The following is a 19,210-nucleotide window of genomic DNA, read 5'->3' on the forward strand; positions in this document are numbered from 1 at the left end:
CCCCACTTCTTCACAGCACCTTACACTGCTGTCAGATCAACAGATACAACTGTGTTTCTGAAGAAGCGCCCTACCAAAGCAGTGAAACGTAAGTAGGTTTTATTGTTATATCTGCTCATTTAAGGGTGGACAAGTTTGTTTTGTTAGATTGCACTTGTTTTCTTTGTGAAAAACATAAAATATGATAAGACAAGTGATGAAATGGTTAGGTTAAGTCATAGTTGTATTTCAACTTACCAGCAAAAAGCTTCCATACTGTTGGAAATCTAACTTCTCACCACATGCTTGAGATTACACATGATTCTGTATGTGTTAATTTGACAACACTTGGTCATTGAACTGAATGTTAAAAGTGTGTTTTAGCAATGCATTTTAGTATTTATTTGAGTCCATACAAGTTAAGCTTGTAAACCTCTAGTAATCTGTGATATATTTTCATTCATCCTTTCATTTTTAGAAAAAAACAATCTCCAGTCAAATTAGGTTTTTCATTTCCATGACTGTATCTGAACTGTTTATGAGAATAAAACAGCATGTGCACCGCAGCCAGGCTGAGGCATTGTTGCTTTGGCTTACAAAGGCAGCCATTACATGTGCAAAATATAAAAAGATGTTGTTATTGTGCCTTGGAATAGAAAACCGAAAAATGAGTAGGGTTTAACACACCCAAGAGGTCCATGTGTTTGCCTTTTATCGCTTGTAACTTTTTCTAAAATTACTGGATGTATTTTTGGTGCTGGACTAAGGCATATCTGCAAGATGTGCCAGCCACGGTCGGCCGATACTGGCTGGAATAGCTGAAACTATATATTTTTTAGTACAAAATGTGCTCATTAGTTCATGGTATAACTTGTAAAGCGTTTAAAGAACATGTAGACATGCTACATAGTTAAAGATTAAGGCACCATTGATAAAAAAAAAAGTCTCTTTAAAATAACAAAAAATCTAACTTCTATTGTGTCGTGCAACTTGTGCTATTTTAGGTGTGCAGACACACCATCTAGGCATTAAAATGCTGCTGAAAGTGGAAATTTGCTTCATTTTTTTGAGTGTTGAACTCCAGAGGTTCATGTTAGATTGGAATAATACAGAATGATAACAGGAAAACACATGCAGACTGTTTATTTGAATGTCAATTGTTTCCACTGGTTCAGGAAATTATGGTTCACTTTGGGGCAGTTTGTCTGAAATACATATCAGCTTCCTATCCAAGTCTGCCCACGAAGTTGGATGTTTTTCAATGATCACTAAAACAAAAGATTTGGGGAAAAGTGATTTCATGTATCAGGGTTAAAGAACACATTATCAGTTCTGGGACGCCTTCGCAGTCTCACATGTTGATGTATGTATGGAGGAATGCTCTGAGTTACATAACCACAAGCTGACTTCCTGATAGGGCAGCAAATAGTCATGACCTAAATATTCTAGAAGCAAGACAGCATACTTATCACGAGAATGTTCTCGATTTAATGCGAATCGCAGAATCAACAGAAAACACAGCTTGCTTTAGTCAGAGAAGCAAATCAAATCGCGGGTCGCTTTGTTGTATTTGTATTAATAATTCGGAGGCGTTGAAAAGCTGATAGTTTCGGCGTCTCAATGCTGTTCTGTTGACTTTACATTTTATGTTTTTATTCTCTGCTGCTAATCATTTAAGCAGATATACTGTCGGACGGTCACTGTTACATATTCCTTTGTTCTGATGTAATAAATGTTATTAATAATTATGTGGTATTAGTGATCTGAGAATGAGTTTAAGTTCTAGACTTTCACAGATATTACAACTGTAGGCTTTATAGCGCTACTTCTGATATTTTTAGTTTTGATAGTGATTAGTGAGTGGGCTTGAGTAATAGTTACTTTAGTTGTGACTGAAACATTTTAAAAGTGCTGTAATATTTCATTGAGACATTTTTTATTTATAGTAGATATAAATAGTATAGTATAGCATGGTAGATATAGATGGCTTTCACTTTCCGCTGCACGAACTTTGGTCAAGGAAGCACAAACATTTACAGGAACAGATTCTGGTAGCTTTGATGATAATATCAATTCTGAGAGTAGCTAAATAAAGATAAAGAGACCTCACTGGGTGTAACTCCACTTCTATAAGCATGTAGAAAGCACAACAAGAAGGTTTGGCAAAAATCGCCTCATAAGAGGTTCTACAGGGGCAGTTCAAAAACAAAACAGTGCGTACTCGCAAGTACCTCCAGTGGAAAAACAGATGATCCTCTGACTTTTACACAAGTACCACCATAAGGGTTGAGATTTTCATTTTTTAGCTGAATATCTCCTACAGATTACCAAAAAAAAACTGCCAGACATTAATACCTGCATCTGGATATGATGTAATAATGTTGTTAATCATTTATCGTACACCATCATTATACTTTAACTGATTACAGTCACATCTACCTCCTCTTATGCTTTGTGTTGAGTGCTAATTAGAACACGTTAGCATGCTAACAGACTGGACTAATATAGGCGATCAATATACCTGCAAAACATCTGCATTATGAGCTTGCTGATGTTAGTGTTTAGCTTGCAAAAATGTTATATTTCAATGTTAAGATTCAGCTTAAAATACAGCATATTTCCTAATAGTTTTTTCTCAACAGTAAAATGTTGAATACTGGACTTTTACTTATGATACAACATATTTTTTAAAGTGTAGTATTGCTACCTTTATTATATAAATTTGTTTTCTGTGACTAAGAGTGTTTTTTCATAGATGCCAATTTTAGCTTTTCTTATCTTGCATATTAGATCATAAAAAGCTTTCACTCTGTTCTTTGTGCAAAAAGTTTCCATCATTGACATCAAGATTAATACCCTGGAACTGTAATTCTTTCCAAAATAAAAAAGTTTGACCAAAGGACAAACACAATCAGGCTCATATTAACTGCATTTGCTGTGCAACCGAGAAACCAAATCATACCATAAAATTTTCACTCTCTTGTCTCCGTGGAAAGCAAACGCTCAGGCCTGTTAGATTCTGGTGTGTGTCACATACGTACTTTCCCACTTATTGAAAACAGACTGACTCATTTGACCTTTTTTATCTGTTTGTCACCTGTCTTAAGAAAGCATTCCATACACATTGAAAAGATTTATACAATGCATAAAGTCAGTTCCTGTCTTTTAAAGTGTCTTGGGTCCCAGGTGCAGTCTGAAAGATGCCACGTGGCATTGTGGCTTCAAAGCAAAGCTCTGGAACTGTGTCTCACCTCGCTGCTCTCTCTGTTTTTGTGGTTCATTACATACAAGTTAAGTAGAAGAAAAGTCATATTAAAAAGGAGCTGAGCCGAGACTTGGCTGCTGCTCTTGATAGAACTATTAATGTTGTGTTGGAAGTCTGTCAATATTGGGTTTGTTTTCGTTCCCTCATAAATTACAGCAGCGTAGCTAATATGCTTGTCATGCTGCGTTATGGAGGGTTTGTTGGTTTCTTTCTCTTTTAGTTTGTTCAAGTAATATCACAGAAGTTTGTTAGGAATTCACTCAGCTTTTTTACTTATGTGGCAAACAGTTATTGTCAATATATTGAATCACTGGTGCCATTTACATCCAGTTTCATACAAATTTGCAGTTGATTGCCAGTAAAATGTCCGATACTTGTTAAAACAGACTCATGTTTATGTCTTCAGATTGCTCTGATTAACCTGTAAGCAGACTAAAAAAGAAAAATATTCAATTTAAATGATATAAAATAAAATCCGAGCAAATTGGCCCATTTGAGAGGCTAATTAAAGTTGATTAAATGATGTTTAACTCGAATAATATCGTGAAAAAGGATCAACAATAGTTTATTTCAGTGTTTATGTAATCAATGAGAAAACAAGCAAAGTTAATTTCATGTTGTGGATTTAAACATGCAAAAATAACACAACAAAGACCGATTTCCAGGGTTAAGGTGTGGATTAGGGAAATAGTGTAGTAAAAGTAGTGTTTATCTCTGAGCTATAGTAAAATAGAAGAATAAAGTAGGCAAAGTGGTTCCTTTAAATTTGTATAAAGAATGAAACCTGAGCAGAGTTAATATCTCTTTCATCATGAGTCAAGTCAAAAATCCAAGTTTCCCTTTAGCTGTGTGTTTAGTCTCACCTGAACTATGCTGACTAAAATATTCTAAAGACACACCAGTTAAGGTGCAGTTTGTGAAGCACTCATACGCTTGTGTGAGTCGGAGATCTGTTTGTCCACACATTAAAGCCTGGCTGTCTTTGTTGCGGTGAGTCAGGGACCAGGCCACAGTGGAGATTGGCTTTTTGTGGCAGCTTTGTGTTTCGGCTCGGTTGTCCACTGTGGATGTGGGCACAGGCTCAGCTACGTGGCCAGGAAGCTGAGGTTTCACACCTTTTAACTATGATTTCATGTTGTGCTGAAAAACTTTTTCCTTCATTTGAAACTGTCGGTCTTCATGTGAAAATGTTCAGATGTCAGATAAAGTCCTTGTGAATGCATTTGGTGAGCGGGGTGAGCTTTTCCATTCACTAGCAATGGAAAATGACGGACAGTGTCTAGATGAGCATGACTGACAAAGTTTCCAGCACACTTAAGTAGAAATGTTGTTGGGTGTTTTTAGCTTTATTGATGCTATTCAAAATATAAAACCTACAAGTCCAAGCTACATGATTATTCTACAATCTCACTCCTCAATGCATCTTCATCTTTATCTGATTATTTCCTTTCTGCATTTCGTCAGCTGAAGTGTGTTACGAACTGCGATCACTGTCGATTTTCCTTCTGACTCAAACTGACATGTTCTGCCTGTTATCACCTAACCGTTTCAGAGTGCAGTCAAACCTGCTGATTTTAATCTTATCTTTACGTCATCACCATAGTTGGCACTGAACAGATTTCCGACAAACGCTTCTCATCTTGCACTCAGTAGTTGTTGTGCCAGCTTTTTGGGATAAATTCCCTCCATTTTTTTTCTTCCAATAAATGGAAAATGTTAAAACTTGAGTTTCTAAGGCGGAGGGAATGCTCTAAAACCAAACAGCACCTGCTTAACGGAAGAGCAACATGCTGGAGAAAGGAGGCTGTGAGGGCGGACTGCTGCTTCCTGTTGTGGCTTTTGTCACCAGTTTGTTAATCTGCAAGCTTCATGCAATTTCAGCGTGTGGGTGCCTCACGCTAAAGATCTCATCCAGACATATGACTCCTCACTGCTCATCTCTATAGAGCTGACAGTCCTGTGAAATACTGTGAAGTGTGTTGTTGTTCTAACACTAGAAGAGGAAGAAGAAGAGGTGAGACACTGAAGAGCTGCTGTGTGTTTTACTTTTTGTAAAGATGTCTAGCACTGATTGTTATGTTGTCCCACAGCTTGCACTTTGGAATTTGTTAAATGAGATATTAGGGTTGATTGAGCAGACAGCGGAGGAGGTTGAAAGACTTTAAAGGTCACAGGCTGAATATAAATATGTGAATATGCTGTCAATCAGGGTATTCCTAAAAACCTTTGTCCCTTTTTTTGCCACTCAGTCTCTCCAGTTTCCCTCCACCGCCTCCATCCAGGACTTTAGGACCAGGTCCGGCTCGACTCTCCCAGGTCTCACCATGTCCACTGACCCTGCAGCTGAGCTACCTTTCTACTACGGCAGCATCAGCCGTACAGACGCCGAGCAGCATCTGAAGTTGGCCGGGATGGCTGACGGCCTCTTTTTGCTGCGAAAGTGTCTCCGCAGTCTGGGAGGCTACGTCTTGTCCATCGTGTGGAACCTGGAGTTTCATCATTACTCCGTAGAGAAACAACTCAATGGGACTTACTGCCTTGCTGGAGGGAAGCCTCACTGTGGGCCTGCAGAGCTCTGTGAGTTTTACAGCAAAGATGCTGACGGGCTGGTGTGCACCCTGAGGAAACCTTGTCTTCGCTCCCCGGATACTCCGATACGACCCGGCGTGTTTGACAGCCTGAGAGAGAACATGCTCAGGGAGTACGTGAAGCAAACCTGGAACCTGGAGGTGAGGCTACTGTTGAAGAGTCAGCGTTCAATATTTCCATCAGCCTTTAAGAAACAGTCAGCTCCTACTTTTCAACAGTGGCGGAAGTATACCGGGCTTTGCAAAAGTTCTGTTACGCGGTTTCATGATCTTTAGAGACATTTACATGTTGGAGTGAAAAATTCCATTAAACAAACTGAAAGTTCTACCTTATAGGCAGGTGTCATTAACACAAATTTGTTCTCCAGTGAAGTTGTATCAAGATGGAAGTCAAAAGAGTTGAGATATCTCCTCTCCTTCATGCTGGCCACAACAAGTCTGACAGAGCCAAGCAGCTGAACATCAGCCGGATGACCGTCCACAGAGTCGCGGAGAGGCTCAAGAATGGTGAAGATCTTTCAGGTGATCTTTCAAGAATGGTGAAGACCTGAAAGATCTTCACCATTCTTTAGCCTCTCCGTGACTCTGTGGATGATCATCCGGCTGATGTTCAGCACAAAGGAGAGCAGATATCTCAACTCTTTTGACTTCCATCTTGATACAACTTCACTGGAGAAAAAAATTTGTATTAAGGACACCTGCCTATAAGGTAGAACTTTCAGTTTGTTTAATGGAATTTTTCACTCCGACATATAAACGTCTCTAAAGATCATGAAACCGAGTGTAACAGAACTTTTGCAAAGCCTGGTATTTACCCACGTGCTGTACAATTATAAGCTACTTGTATGTTTTGTGACTGATTTAGATTCAATCAGGTTACTTTTCAGTTTAAAACATTTCACAAAAATCATATGATCAGGTTTATAAAATGTCCCAACACAAAACAAAATGTCAATGTCAGATTAATTTATATAGCACTTTGAAAGGCGTACGGCCAACCAGAGTGCTTTACAATAAAAAAACAAACATCAACAATACGAGAACAACAAAAGCAAAACAATAAAACTGTAAAATATAACAAATAAAAGATCCATTAAAGGTGACTCTGCTCAGCCAGAGACCAGGGTGAACAAGTGGGTCTTAAGACAAGTTTTAAAAATGGAGGGGCTATTCGCAGACTGCACAGAGAGGAGCAATGTGTTCTACAGCATGGGAGCCACAACTGCAAAGGCTCGATCTCCTCTGGTTTTTATGAGTTATCGAGGAACGCCCAGGACCATCTGGTCAGCTGACCTCAGGGCTCTGGAGGGTTGATGCACCTTAACAAGGTCAGACAAATATTCTGGGGTCAGTCCATTCAGAGACAAACAAATAAAAGATTCTTAAAATCAATCCTGAACCTAACCAGAAGCCAGTGAAGTGAGGAAAGCACCAGTTTTATGTGCTCACATTTCTTTGTCCGGGTTACGAGACAAGCAGCTGCATTCTGAACAAATGTGTCAAAATGACTTTCGGTTCAATCACCTATGACACTGAATTACCGCTCAAATATTACCTTATTAATACTGACCCAACAGGTAACAAGACGCATTGTGAAAAACTGCTTTTAATACTTAAAGTACATTTCGTTGGTCATTCTGAAAGCAGAGCTTTTAGTGCATGTTACTGTTACTTTCGCTTAAGTAAATGATTATATATTTTTGTTTTACTTTTATTATTAAAGTTGTAAAAGCTAAAATGACAGTTCACTTCAATCACAAAAAGAGTTATTTTTGCCTCTCGTGGAATCTGCTCGTGCAGATATTTTTGATGACCTCCATCTTAATGTGCACTGCCATGAAAATGACACTTTAATCTTCCATTAGCAGTGTGACATTTAAAGCTCAGTGTGTCCATCCACCAAAAAACACACACTGTCAACATGTTTTCAGTTCCAGTGGAAAATGTAGCATATAGTGGAAAGAAAAGGAAATTTGTTTTAAAGTGTGTATGTGATCATAGACAAACACATTTTCCGGTGTGGAAATCTGAATTCCCGTTGTTTCTGTGTCCTTTTCTGTGCTCAGGGAGAAGCCATGGAGCAGGCCATCATCAGTCAAGCTCCTCAACTCGAGAAGCTGATCGCCACTACGGCCCACGAGAAGATGCCTTGGTATCACAGTAAAATCAGCCGCCAGGAAGGTGAGAGACGGCTTTACTGTGGAGCACAACCAGACGGAAAGTTTCTGTAAGTCTCTGTCCTCCCCTCTGTACCTACTTTTGTGCCTTTGTCTGGAGATTTAGTGTCAGAAGTTTCAGTGCATTTTTTGTGCTTTTCTTCTTAGAATTAGAGACAGAGAGGAGTCTGGTTCGTTTGCTCTCTCCTTGGTATACGGGAAAACAGTTTATCACTATCAGATCCTCGAGGACAAATCAGGCAAACTGTCCATGCCAGAGGGAACAAAGTTTGATACAGTCTGGCAGGTAGGTCCTCCATCACGGTTTGGTTCTCCTACAGTATGTATTTCTCTGAGTTAAAATTAAACTTTCTCTATATGTCTTCAGCTGGTTGAATACCTGAAGATGAAAGCTGATGGCCTGGTGACTATTCTCGGGGAGGCTTGTGTTTACGGAAAAGCTGCTGAAAGTACTGTGCATCTTTCTTTTTATTCCAACATATCAGCATATCATGTTTTGAGATTATTTTGTAACATGCAGTTGCTCTTATTTCAACATAGTTTCATCACATTTATAAATGAAATCACTGATTTAACACTAATCTGCCTTGCCACCTTTCAGAGACACCAAATCTTCCCGTATCAGTGAGTATTCAGTACATCCTGCACTGCTGGAGTCAGTATTTGCTTTGTTCTCTGAGATTCATTTTGGTGTAATCCTTTCAGAGGCGGCCCGGCTCAAATGGATACACACCGCCACCTCGAGGTGAGTTGAATATAGTACAGCAGAGAAAAGCCATTCACAGTTATACTTCAACAACAAATAGTTCTGCAATCAAAATCCCTCAACGATAAAAGTACAGAAGTATTATCCACAAAATGTAGAGTAGCAAAGTACTCATACAGCAAAAAAAAGAAAGAAAAATGCACAAATTAGTGTTTGTTTGTTTTTTTTACAATTAAATCAAATAGAGAGATGATAAATGTGAAGCTCATTTTAACTACAGTATATATTGTTGGTTAGTTTGATTTCTATTAATGTGTTATATTTCATTAATACAAATGAAACACCAGTATTTTTTGCCTTGAAATCTTAATCTGAAAAGTAGCCAGTAACTTCAGGCATCAAATACATGTAGAGGAGGAAAACCTGTAATATTTAAAATGTTAAGTAGCATCACATGAAAATACTCGAGTAAAGTTCTTAAGTGCCGTACTTAAACCACAGGATTCAGTTTAGTTGCTATAAAACTTACAGATGACTGATTATTTAATTTTTCCTCCTGAAAGCGTTGTTTTCCAAAACTATTGCTGTGAATCAATGCACAACAACCTCAAAAACAAAGTAAAGACATCAACAAATGTTAGGTTTTTAATGTGCACTCAATGTTTGACTTCAAAGCCCCAACCAGCTGTTAAATAGTGTGCAGAGTACTCTTGCCATCAGATGATTATTTTCTAATGTGACTTGCACCTTTACTTTCCAGCTCCTGGAGCCTCGAAGCCAGTGACCACTGTGCCTGAAGACCGTGAGGTTCTGCCGATGGACTGCGCTGGATTCAACCCGTATCACAACCCCAATGACATCAAGAGATTCAACATCAAGAGGAGTCAGCTGCTGATGGATGAGGTGGAGCTTGGCTCTGGGAACTTTGGCTGTGTCAAGAAGGGCGTCCTCAAGACAGAATCGTGAGGAGTTAGACTTTATAAAACAAAAGCTGCATTAATGCTGGACTCGCTCTGTACATCTAATGAACCCAGCGCCTTTAATGGACTGATTGTTTCTTGTTTGTTTTGTTTCAGAGGTCAGGTGGATGTTGCCGTCAAGGTGCTGAAGAGTGACAACGAGAAGCTGGTGAAGGAGGAGATGATGAGGGAGGCAGAGATCATGCACCAGCTGAGTAACCCCTTCATTGTTCGCATGCTCGGCTTGTGCAACGCTGAGAATCTGATGCTGGTCATGGAGATGGCCTCTGCTGGACCTCTCAACAAATTCCTCTCCACCAAAAAGTGAGTACATGGAGTAGACGCTTACTTAGTGTGGGATATTTTGGTGAAATACAGCAAGCATTAGTGGATGTGGATTTAAAAAAAACAAAAAGGAAAAAACTGTAAAATTGCGTGGGTATTTTTCCAATTTCGATGACTGTAATGCTCGGTGATTCTAGGGATTGTATAGGATAGGCAAAATAAGCTTGGGCTTCTGCCTATTCCTCTTTCGGTTACAGAACGTTAAAAAAATTATTATTGTATATACTATATTTTTCTGGAGGTTTTGGGCTTTTTTTTCTTTTCTTTTTCATCTTTTTGTAAGAGGAGTTGGGGAGGAGGAAAGAGTGAGAGAAGAAAAGGCGGGAAAGGAAAAAAAATTTGTTTACTGAAATTTTTGTAACCGAAATAAACCATTCATTCATTCATTCATGACAGACCATTAAAGGCATTAGAGGAGATTTAATTTCCTACGACTTTGAACGTAGCATGCGCATGCGCATGCGCACATACAACCTCTCCCTCACCCCACTCTAACCTCCCCCCTCTTAACATTTACGAAGAAACACCCCCCTCCAGAAACTTGCGTAGGACTCGTGAAGTTGTCTTTTACGGCTGGGTCCCCCTGGATCTTTAGTTGCCATTATGTAAAAAAAGATGAGCAAAACAAGTCGCCAGCTAACTACGAAGCTATACCAAAGCAACACATACAGAAAACACGTAAGTCCAAGGCGTACGTAATCTACGTAACTAGGCCTGAGCCAGAAGATTTTTGATTGACAGGAAAGGGAGCAAACCAAACGCCTCGGTCCGAGCGCGTTGATTGGCTGATGTTTTTCAGGTCCTGCCATGTCCACAGTTATTTTTTTTTTATTATTTTTTATTCTTTTAGAGACCATACATACAAGTCCACTGAAGGTCAGTATATTCATTTTATGTGAATCAGACAAATTAAACAAAAAAAACACATCCTCCATAATGCCTTTAAAGCTTACCAGATCTATTGAGTTTGTCAGGTTGGTGGTCCGAGTCAATTAATCTCAAATTGTCAAATTTTTAAAAACTATTTCTGCTCAACCATTTCTGTTTTGCCTGAATTTTTTTGTGGTGCAACTTGTCATACCTGCTGAAAGTTCAACTAAATAATTTTTTTCATTTTGTGACCAAACATTTCATATAGAAAAGTACTTTCTATATTTTGTTTTGTATAATTGTTTTTACAGCTACGTATTGGTCAGAAAATATCACTAGTTAACCTCTGCATCATCAGTTGTTTGGCAATGTGTCTCAAAAACGTGGACTTTTCCTGATTGCATCATTTTTTTTTTTCACATTTCAACAAATAATCAGAGATTAGTTGGTCTACTTATCCAGTACTGCAGATTCAGTTTCGATGGCATAATGAGCCTTCTATCTTTAATAGTTATTGAGGTACTGCTGTTATATACATGACTTTCAAACAAGGGCAAAATGGAAACGTGAAACTTTGATCTCAGAAAGTAGATACCATTTTAAATACCAGTAGTTTGTAATAAAAAAGGTTCAAGCAAATCAGATGTGGTCGAGTAGAGGGTCTCTGATGATATGAGATGGAATAATTCTGCAGTTTGTTTGCAGTGTAGAGAAGGCAAATTATCTCTAAGCCCCCAGGAACCCAATGGGTATAGCTGTTTGTGGGGTCAATAACTAACCTAAGTACATTTAAAAGTTATTAAACAACACCACTGGAAAATCATCCAGGTGCAAACAAGACTAAATCAGAGGGCTGAGTCATACAATTCTCATCTGCTCCTGAAATAAGTTTGCTGCTGGTCACATGGAGCTTGTGAAGTTCCTGAAACTTCATTAGTCTGTGATTGAGGCGTACTTACGAGGTATGAACCAGACTGCCTGATACCTGTCAAGATAGTTCTGATATTTAGCACCTTAATGTGGTCTTAGAAATTTACTTTTGTACAGCGTATTACATAGATAGATAGATAGATGAATGGATGGATGGATGGATAGATAGATGATAGATAGATAGACAGATAGATAGATAGAGTTTACTCAGAATGTGTTGACACTCTATCAAACATTAGATAGCTTCCTAAACATCAGGGGTTTTGTTACATGTGACGACTTTAAATTTCTGTGTTTGCTATCATTCATCACAGGTTATGGTGCTGCTGTGGACAGTGTTGTATTTAATGAGCAATTTACAGTAAGCCATTTTGTATTTTTAGAAAGGTTATCTTGACAGATTTTAGTCTGCTTAACACTTCAACACTATTCAGTATTTCACAAGAATTATACGTTGTGTCAAAAAAGTATTTGATTTATGAGCAGATTTATGCAGGTTGGGAAGCAGTGCCATTCAGAATCCACTGTCCCTCATCTGTACGAGGAAAAATTCAATTTGTACAGTGAAAAAAAAATCATATTTCTCACACTCTCCTGACTTTGTCCCCATAGGGATACTGTACCTGTGGAGAACATTGTCAACCTGATGCACCAGGTGTCCATGGGGATGAAGTATCTGGAGGAGAAGAACTTTGTGCACCGAGATTTAGCAGCTCGCAACGTCCTGCTGGTCAACCAACAGTTTGCCAAAATCAGTGACTTCGGCCTCTCCAAGGCGCTGGGAGCAGACAACAACTACTACAAAGTACTCATGACGTAGCCTTGTGTGTCTTTTTTTCTGAAGCTGTAGCGCTGCAAAACACTGTGACGTAAATGTAGACGCACTAAAGGGTTAGGGCGTCGGGGTTATCAGTGCTTCAGCAAACACAAGTTGACAGTGTATCTTAAATCAATGTCTTGCCTGGAGATTGCTGATGTCACACAGCACAAATACCAATTCAGCATTTGCATCCCAAAACAGTTAGTGTCAGGAATCCAAGGAAGTCATGTGGGAAATGAAAATTTTCCAAACATTTTTAATTCACAAGATTGTAAGGTGATATTTATCCACTGCCAACAAATTGTAAATGCCACATAAATTAACTAACATTAGTAGTAAGTGAAATCATAAAGGTCTGCAGTCAGTCACACAAAGAAAGGAGTGGATGACTTTTGGTGGTGCTGCTGTGCATATTTACAGAAAGATATTACATTTATTGATAAAAACAATGAATAAAATAGAAGTAGAATTAGCTTAGATGTAGTGATCCCAGTGCTTATTGTTTATTTTTCTGATTTGATCATTTTTGAAAATGCAGTTTGAAAATGTAGCTGCAGTAGATGTAATTTTATTTTTTATCATGAAAACCCCCATCTATAAAGAGTTAGTTTGGTATCCACTGTTCTAAATTATCCTCGGTTACCTTCAGTACCCTTAGTTAAACTCATCTTATTCTTCACTGACTCACAGTATCAACTTGTTCTGACTCTTCTATTGCATCTGAGGGAAGATTTCATTGAAAAGATGGGCCCACTGCTATCTATGAGCTTAGTTACATGTGCAGTATGTTAGTCCTTGTCGCCAAGGATGTCTGCTGCTTTAGTTGAGTCATTGACATGCTGCTTATTTTGTACATTTTCTGTTTTCAGGCTCGTACTGCAGGTAAATGGCCTCTTAAGTGGTACGCTCCAGAATGCATGAACTTCCACAAATTCTCCAGCAAAAGTGATGTGTGGAGTTTTGGTATCACCATGTGGGAGGCCTTTTCTTATGGAGGGAAGCCTTACAAGGTGAAGTTGTTTCTGCAGAACATTATTATTGGTTGTGCATCTTAACTTGCCTTGATCGCAGAAGTCGCACTACCAAAGGAAGAATGCTGTCCCTGAGCATCATGTTACATCGCTTGTCTTTTTCATTTTGTTCCAGAAAATGAAAGGACCAGAAGTGATGCGCTTCATTGAAAGTGGGAACCGCATGGAGAGTCCAGCAGCATGTCCAGAGCGAATGTACACGCTGATGAAAGAGTGCTGGACATACTCGTAAGACACTGATTTTCCATAAACATGTTTATTTACTTCAGCTTTGTTTAGTCAGAGTCACGCTGAGATCTAGAGACAGAAATTAGAGCAAATAATAAAACAATAAAATACTAAGTAAAACCATGCTAAAAACTCCTACAAAGCAGCCATCATACACACACAGTTGTAAATATGAGAAAAATAGTGATATTTTGAAGACATTCCAAAGAGTTTATTTAAACATGGTAAAGTAATGTGGCCTGGGTTTGTGTATATGAATGACATGTAGAGTCAAACTCTGTTATTATGACCATGAACAAGTGGAATTATGTGGAACAGCTTTCAATGGAATAAGAAGCTTAGGTTTGTAAGTCAGAATTATCATTTCATACAGTAGTGTTAGTGCTAAATGCTATTTCCTATACCAGGAGTCAAACCCAGGTTGCCTGGGTGAAAACCAGGAATCCTAACCACTAGACCATATGGGAATCTGTCAATAATTGTTCTGTCCTCTGTGGAATCTAGGGGAACCATGAGACATGTGGGGCCCATTGAAAGTAGACTTTAACCTGAAGCAGACCAGCTTGGATAAAAGGATGCTGTCATCAGCACAAAACCAACAGTGCAGTTTATAGTGAGAAAACAAAGACTATGTCTAGAGGAAAAAAACAAAAGATTTATATTCATCCTATTGCAACACCTTTTTCAAACATCTAGAAACTTGATTTTAAATAGTCTGAGCTCCACCACAAAGCCACATTTAAGCAGATTATTTAGTACAATACGCTTACTAACAGTGACAACAGTCTCAGGCTGACCTACAAAACATAGCTTCAGTAAGAGCGCTGACAGCGTCACCCACAACCTCTATGACCCGGTCTGTTGTCCAAAGACATTAATTACCTCAGTCAGTCTGAAACAAAGACAATTCGCCAAATAATGTGTTGTTTTTGACAAGTTAAGATCTTGTGACTTTGCTTCCAATAATCACAGCCTTTAATCCAGCTGTTTCCGGCCCTCTTATCTCACCAGGCATGAGGAGCGTCCTGACTTCAACAAGGTGGAGGAGTCCATGAGGTCCTACCATTACTCCATATCCAGCAAGGCCAAGCCTGAGGGAGCCGAAGCCGCCGCTGAGCCTACCAAGTAGACAGAAGAAAGGCACATTCTGTTCCAGCGCTGCACAAAGCGTCCTTTCAGCCAGCCATTAGACAACCAAAACAAAGAGTGTTTTATGAACGTTGTACACTGATCAGCTTTGACTACAGTGCCGATATGCAGCTAAACAGGCCTCGGCGACAATAAATGTGCATTTGTAAATCGTGTATCCGCCATTTAAGGATGTCTGTCATGGTTTGAATGTTAAGTGTCTTCACATTGATGAAAAAAACTTATTTTATATTCTGGTATTTTCAGAGAAGAATGGGAGTATGACATGTGTAAGACTTTTTCACTGCATCTGTTGACACCTAAGAGCAGCTTATTGGTTTTTAAGCCAAAAGAAGTACACAGAAAGTCATGATTGCATTTATTTTAACTGATCAGAAATGACGTGTTGTGTTTTAGGGAGGAATGTAGCAATTGATGTTTTTGTCATGCTGAATAAATGAATATCATTCAGTAGTCTCTGTGTTGAAACGCATATTATGTGACAGGGTTGCTAGTAGGTTTATGGGCCAAGATGTTAGTGTTAAGTATCTGTCCTGTCAGGCAACACCATAAACTGTATATACATTCATATTTTTACATATTTTTATATAGTCTATGGCAGGGACAGTGGGGGCCATCAGCAAGTGGATGTTACTCCATTAAAAGTGAAAGCTGTCTTTATGTAAAAACCAGAATAATTTGGGGTTTACACACATGGTGGAACTGTCAAATATGTAAACACTGCTGCCTCTGCTTCTGTTATTTATAAGTTGATGACTATGAATTGCGATTCAGTCCTCGCTTTTAATTTGTGAATGATATGCAGGGATCTCCTGATCAAGTTTTTTTTTATTCTACTTATTTAAGATTTAGGATCTACAAATCAATTTCATAGATAATACACACTTGAAGTACAAAGCAGCAAACAGACAAAGCAAGCAGAGAACATTGTGGGAGTTTAGATACTAAAGTATGAGGCCTGCACTGTATTTACACACATCTGTCTGCTTACTCGCATCAACCAGGCCTCTATTCATTCCTATAAGTGTACAAATCTTCTGGCTTTTCCTGCGCATTAGGATTTGTCTCCAGTACATTGAAAAATTTAAGTTTTGCAGTGGGTTACAAAGACAAGGAAGTTAGAAAAATGAATTAATTATCCAAGCATTCAGTTGGTTGTCTATGGTGACAATCGAATTGTGTACAGACCCTTTCAAAAAAATTAGAATACCATGGAAAAGTTTATGTATTTCTATAATTCCATTCAAAAAGTTAAACTTTCATAGATTATAGATTCAGGGCCCACAATTTAAATGATTTCAAGTATATATTTGTTTATTTTTACATAATTTGGGCTTCCAGCTCATAAAACCCGTGAAAATGGGAATTCAAAAAATTAGAATACTGTGAAGAAATCAGCCCAAATTTTGCAGGTCATGAATGTTTTAAACTAACACAAAGAACTGGTCTTCTGGTTGAGGACCAAATCTGCATTGCTTCCACAGAATCTGAGGTTCAACAATCATTCAAAACTTTCTTTCTAGCACCCCGGAGTAAGCTTTCCCAATGAGGTTAAGCAGCGTGACAACCAAATAAATGGAGAATAAAAGAAACCATATCCTTAGTCTACAAGGTCCATAACATTCAAGATATAGGTCAGCCAAGCCAGTCCAACTATGTCCAGAGCCTTTAGAATCTCGTCCACCGTCATTACAGAAGAGCTTCTACCTCAGGTAAGGGTGAGGCTTCCTTAGAATCTTCAAACTCTGCCTTCCGGACGGTGGAGATGTTGGTGAGGTTTTGGAGCTCCGGTAAGTGCTCCTTTCACTGCCTGACAATTTTTTTTTTGTTTTGTTTTTTAACACACAAAATTGATGCGTACAGTTTAAGAGAATTTAACCATGTTGACCAAGTTATATTGAGCAGCACATTTCATTTCATTTCAAATGATCAACTCTCAGTTTGCTCAGGTTATGTAAATATTTTCTTTGGAGTGATGACTTGTCATTAATGAGGTTTTAAGGAGCATTTTTTGGCTTTATTATAATTAATCAGATGATGTTCAGAGGAAGAGGTTGGAACGAGTCAGTTTCTTCATCAAACCTGAAGGAAACATGAGAAGACTGGACATCGGTGCAGTTTTTGACCTCCCAGAAGACTTAGAAATGTTTTTTCTTGTTTAAAGTGAGAACAAAGAAGACAACAGAAGCAGCAGCTGCAGTGTTATGATTTGGACTCTATGTGAAGTGTGAAGAAAGTTGAAAGAACTGGCTGAGAGATAAAGTATTAACTAGTTAATCACCACATCAGAAATAGTGTTTCTTTATTACTGTCTAGGTATCAGATTTTCTGTGGTTGAGTAGATACATCACAAATATCACACTCATGTTGTCCTGTTATCTCTCTACATTGGGTTTTTGGTTCATGATCAGCAAATGTGAAATACCCAGTATGTAGAGCTCACTATTTAAACCGTGTATTTGAGTGTGACGTCCAGACTCCTTCTGATCTAAATATTCAATATAAACTACATATTTCATGGTCCTCATTAGCACACTGAATTACTTCTGTTGTCTTGAAATGTCAGATTATTCTCATCTCTATCACGTGTACATGTTATGTTACTATACTCTGTTATTTTGTCTAATCTCCTGAACATACTGTGAAGCCAAACTATGGATTTATTTACAGTTCTGTCAGGTTGGATGGTGAACGTTGGTGGACAGCCATTCTGAGGTCTCTCCAGAGATGCTCAATTGGGTTTAGGTCAGGGCTCTGGCTGGGCCTGTCAAGAACGGTCACAGAGTTGTTCTCAAACTCTATGCGGGCTTTCATGTGTCTTGCACTGAGGAGAGGCTTCCGTCAGGCCACTCTGCCATAAAGCCCCGACTGGTGGAGGGCTGCAGTGATAGTTGACTTTGTGGAACTTTCTCCTATCTCCCGACTGCATCTCTGGAGCTCAGCCACAGTGATCTTTGGGTTCTTCTTTACCTCTCTCACCAAGGCTCTTCTCCCACCATTGCTCAGTTTGGCTGGACGGCCAGGTCTAGGAAGAGTTGTGGTCGTCCCAAACTTCTTCCATTTGAGGATTATGGAGGCCACTGTGCTCTGAGGAACCTTGAGTGCTGCAGAAATTCTTTTGTAACCTTGGCCAGATCTGTGCCTTGCCACAATTCTGTCTCTGAGCTCCTTGGGCAGTTCCTTCCACCTCATGATTCTCATTTGCTCTGACATGCACTGTGAGCTGTACGGTGTTATATAGACAGGTGTGTGCCTTTCCTAATCAAGTCCAATCAGTTTAATTAAACACAGCTGGACTCCAATAAAGAAGCAGAACCATCTCGAGGAGGATCAGGAGAAATGGACAGCATGTGAGTTAAATATGAATGTCGCTGCAAAGGGTCTGAATATTTATGACCATGTGATATTTCAGTTTTTCTTTTTTAATAAATTTGCAAAAAAATTCTACATTTCTGTTTTTTTTCTGTCAAGATGGGGTTCTGAGTGTAAATTAATGAGAAATCAAATGAACTTTTTTGATTTTGGCAAATGGCTGCAATGACAGAGAGAGTGAAAAATTTCAAGGGGTCTGAATACTTTCTGTACCCACTGTACATAAATATACATAAATAATCAAGTAAAATGACTTAACTTGAAAAAGTGATTCAGGTGCACGTCTCCCTTTAATGCAGAGGACACATACAAAATCATAATTGTGATCATTTTCACATGCACACCCCAGCTTCAGTTTTGGCAAGAAGATATTTTGTGTGGTACCTCTTCCAGCACTTTATCAGTGAAAATGGGGTGGTCTTTGGAAAGTTTGGTGGTTACTGTTGTTTTGTTTCAAACGTCCACAAACATCAGCAGGAAGTCTATGGAGGAAAAGATGGACACAACAAGGAGCTATTTCCATAGTGTTAAGCGGAGGAAAATAAAATAAAGTACAAACAACTCCAATCACTCAAGGACAGTAAATGTTCTTAATTTGTTCCCACCATTTGGAAAACCTTATCATAAGGGTGATTAAAGTAAAAATGTGAGCTTTATTCAGAGATCATCCCTAAGTGCCTGTAAATATTAACTGATTCTTAATCCCTTATTGAGCTATTGAAGAAATATATCATATATAATTATGACGTTTATTTTACGCAGTAGTAAATTAAAGAGTGACTTTTTAATAA

The 19,210-nt window shown here is 38.7% G+C and overlaps 1 protein-coding gene across 2 annotated transcripts; it reads left to right on the forward strand.

Annotated features, from left to right (window-relative positions):
- Positions 1–15,500, forward strand: LOC110956203 (tyrosine-protein kinase ZAP-70). 2 transcript variants are annotated; one of them, XM_022201536.2, is made up of 13 exons: positions 1–88; positions 5,494–5,973; positions 7,899–8,059; positions 8,157–8,295; positions 8,377–8,458; positions 8,611–8,633; positions 8,715–8,754; positions 9,476–9,677; positions 9,792–9,998; positions 12,432–12,624; positions 13,509–13,649; positions 13,786–13,898; positions 14,910–15,500. In XM_022201536.2, the coding sequence occupies exons 2-13, from the start codon at positions 5,569–5,571 to the stop codon at positions 15,025–15,027; spliced, it is 1,824 nt and encodes a 607-aa protein (XP_022057228.1). In that variant the 5' UTR covers positions 1–88; positions 5,494–5,568; the 3' UTR covers positions 15,028–15,500. The 2 variants fall into 2 exon arrangements, with proteins under 2 accessions (XP_022057228.1, XP_051803671.1); XM_051947711.1 differs by lacking the exon at positions 1–88 and adding an exon at positions 5,165–5,258.
- Positions 15,501–19,210: the final 3,710 nt, after the last annotated feature.

The sequence above is a fragment of the Acanthochromis polyacanthus genome, chromosome 4, assembly GCF_021347895.1.
Source record: "Acanthochromis polyacanthus isolate Apoly-LR-REF ecotype Palm Island chromosome 4, KAUST_Apoly_ChrSc, whole genome shotgun sequence".
Classification (NCBI taxonomy): Eukaryota; Metazoa; Chordata; class Actinopteri; family Pomacentridae; genus Acanthochromis; species Acanthochromis polyacanthus.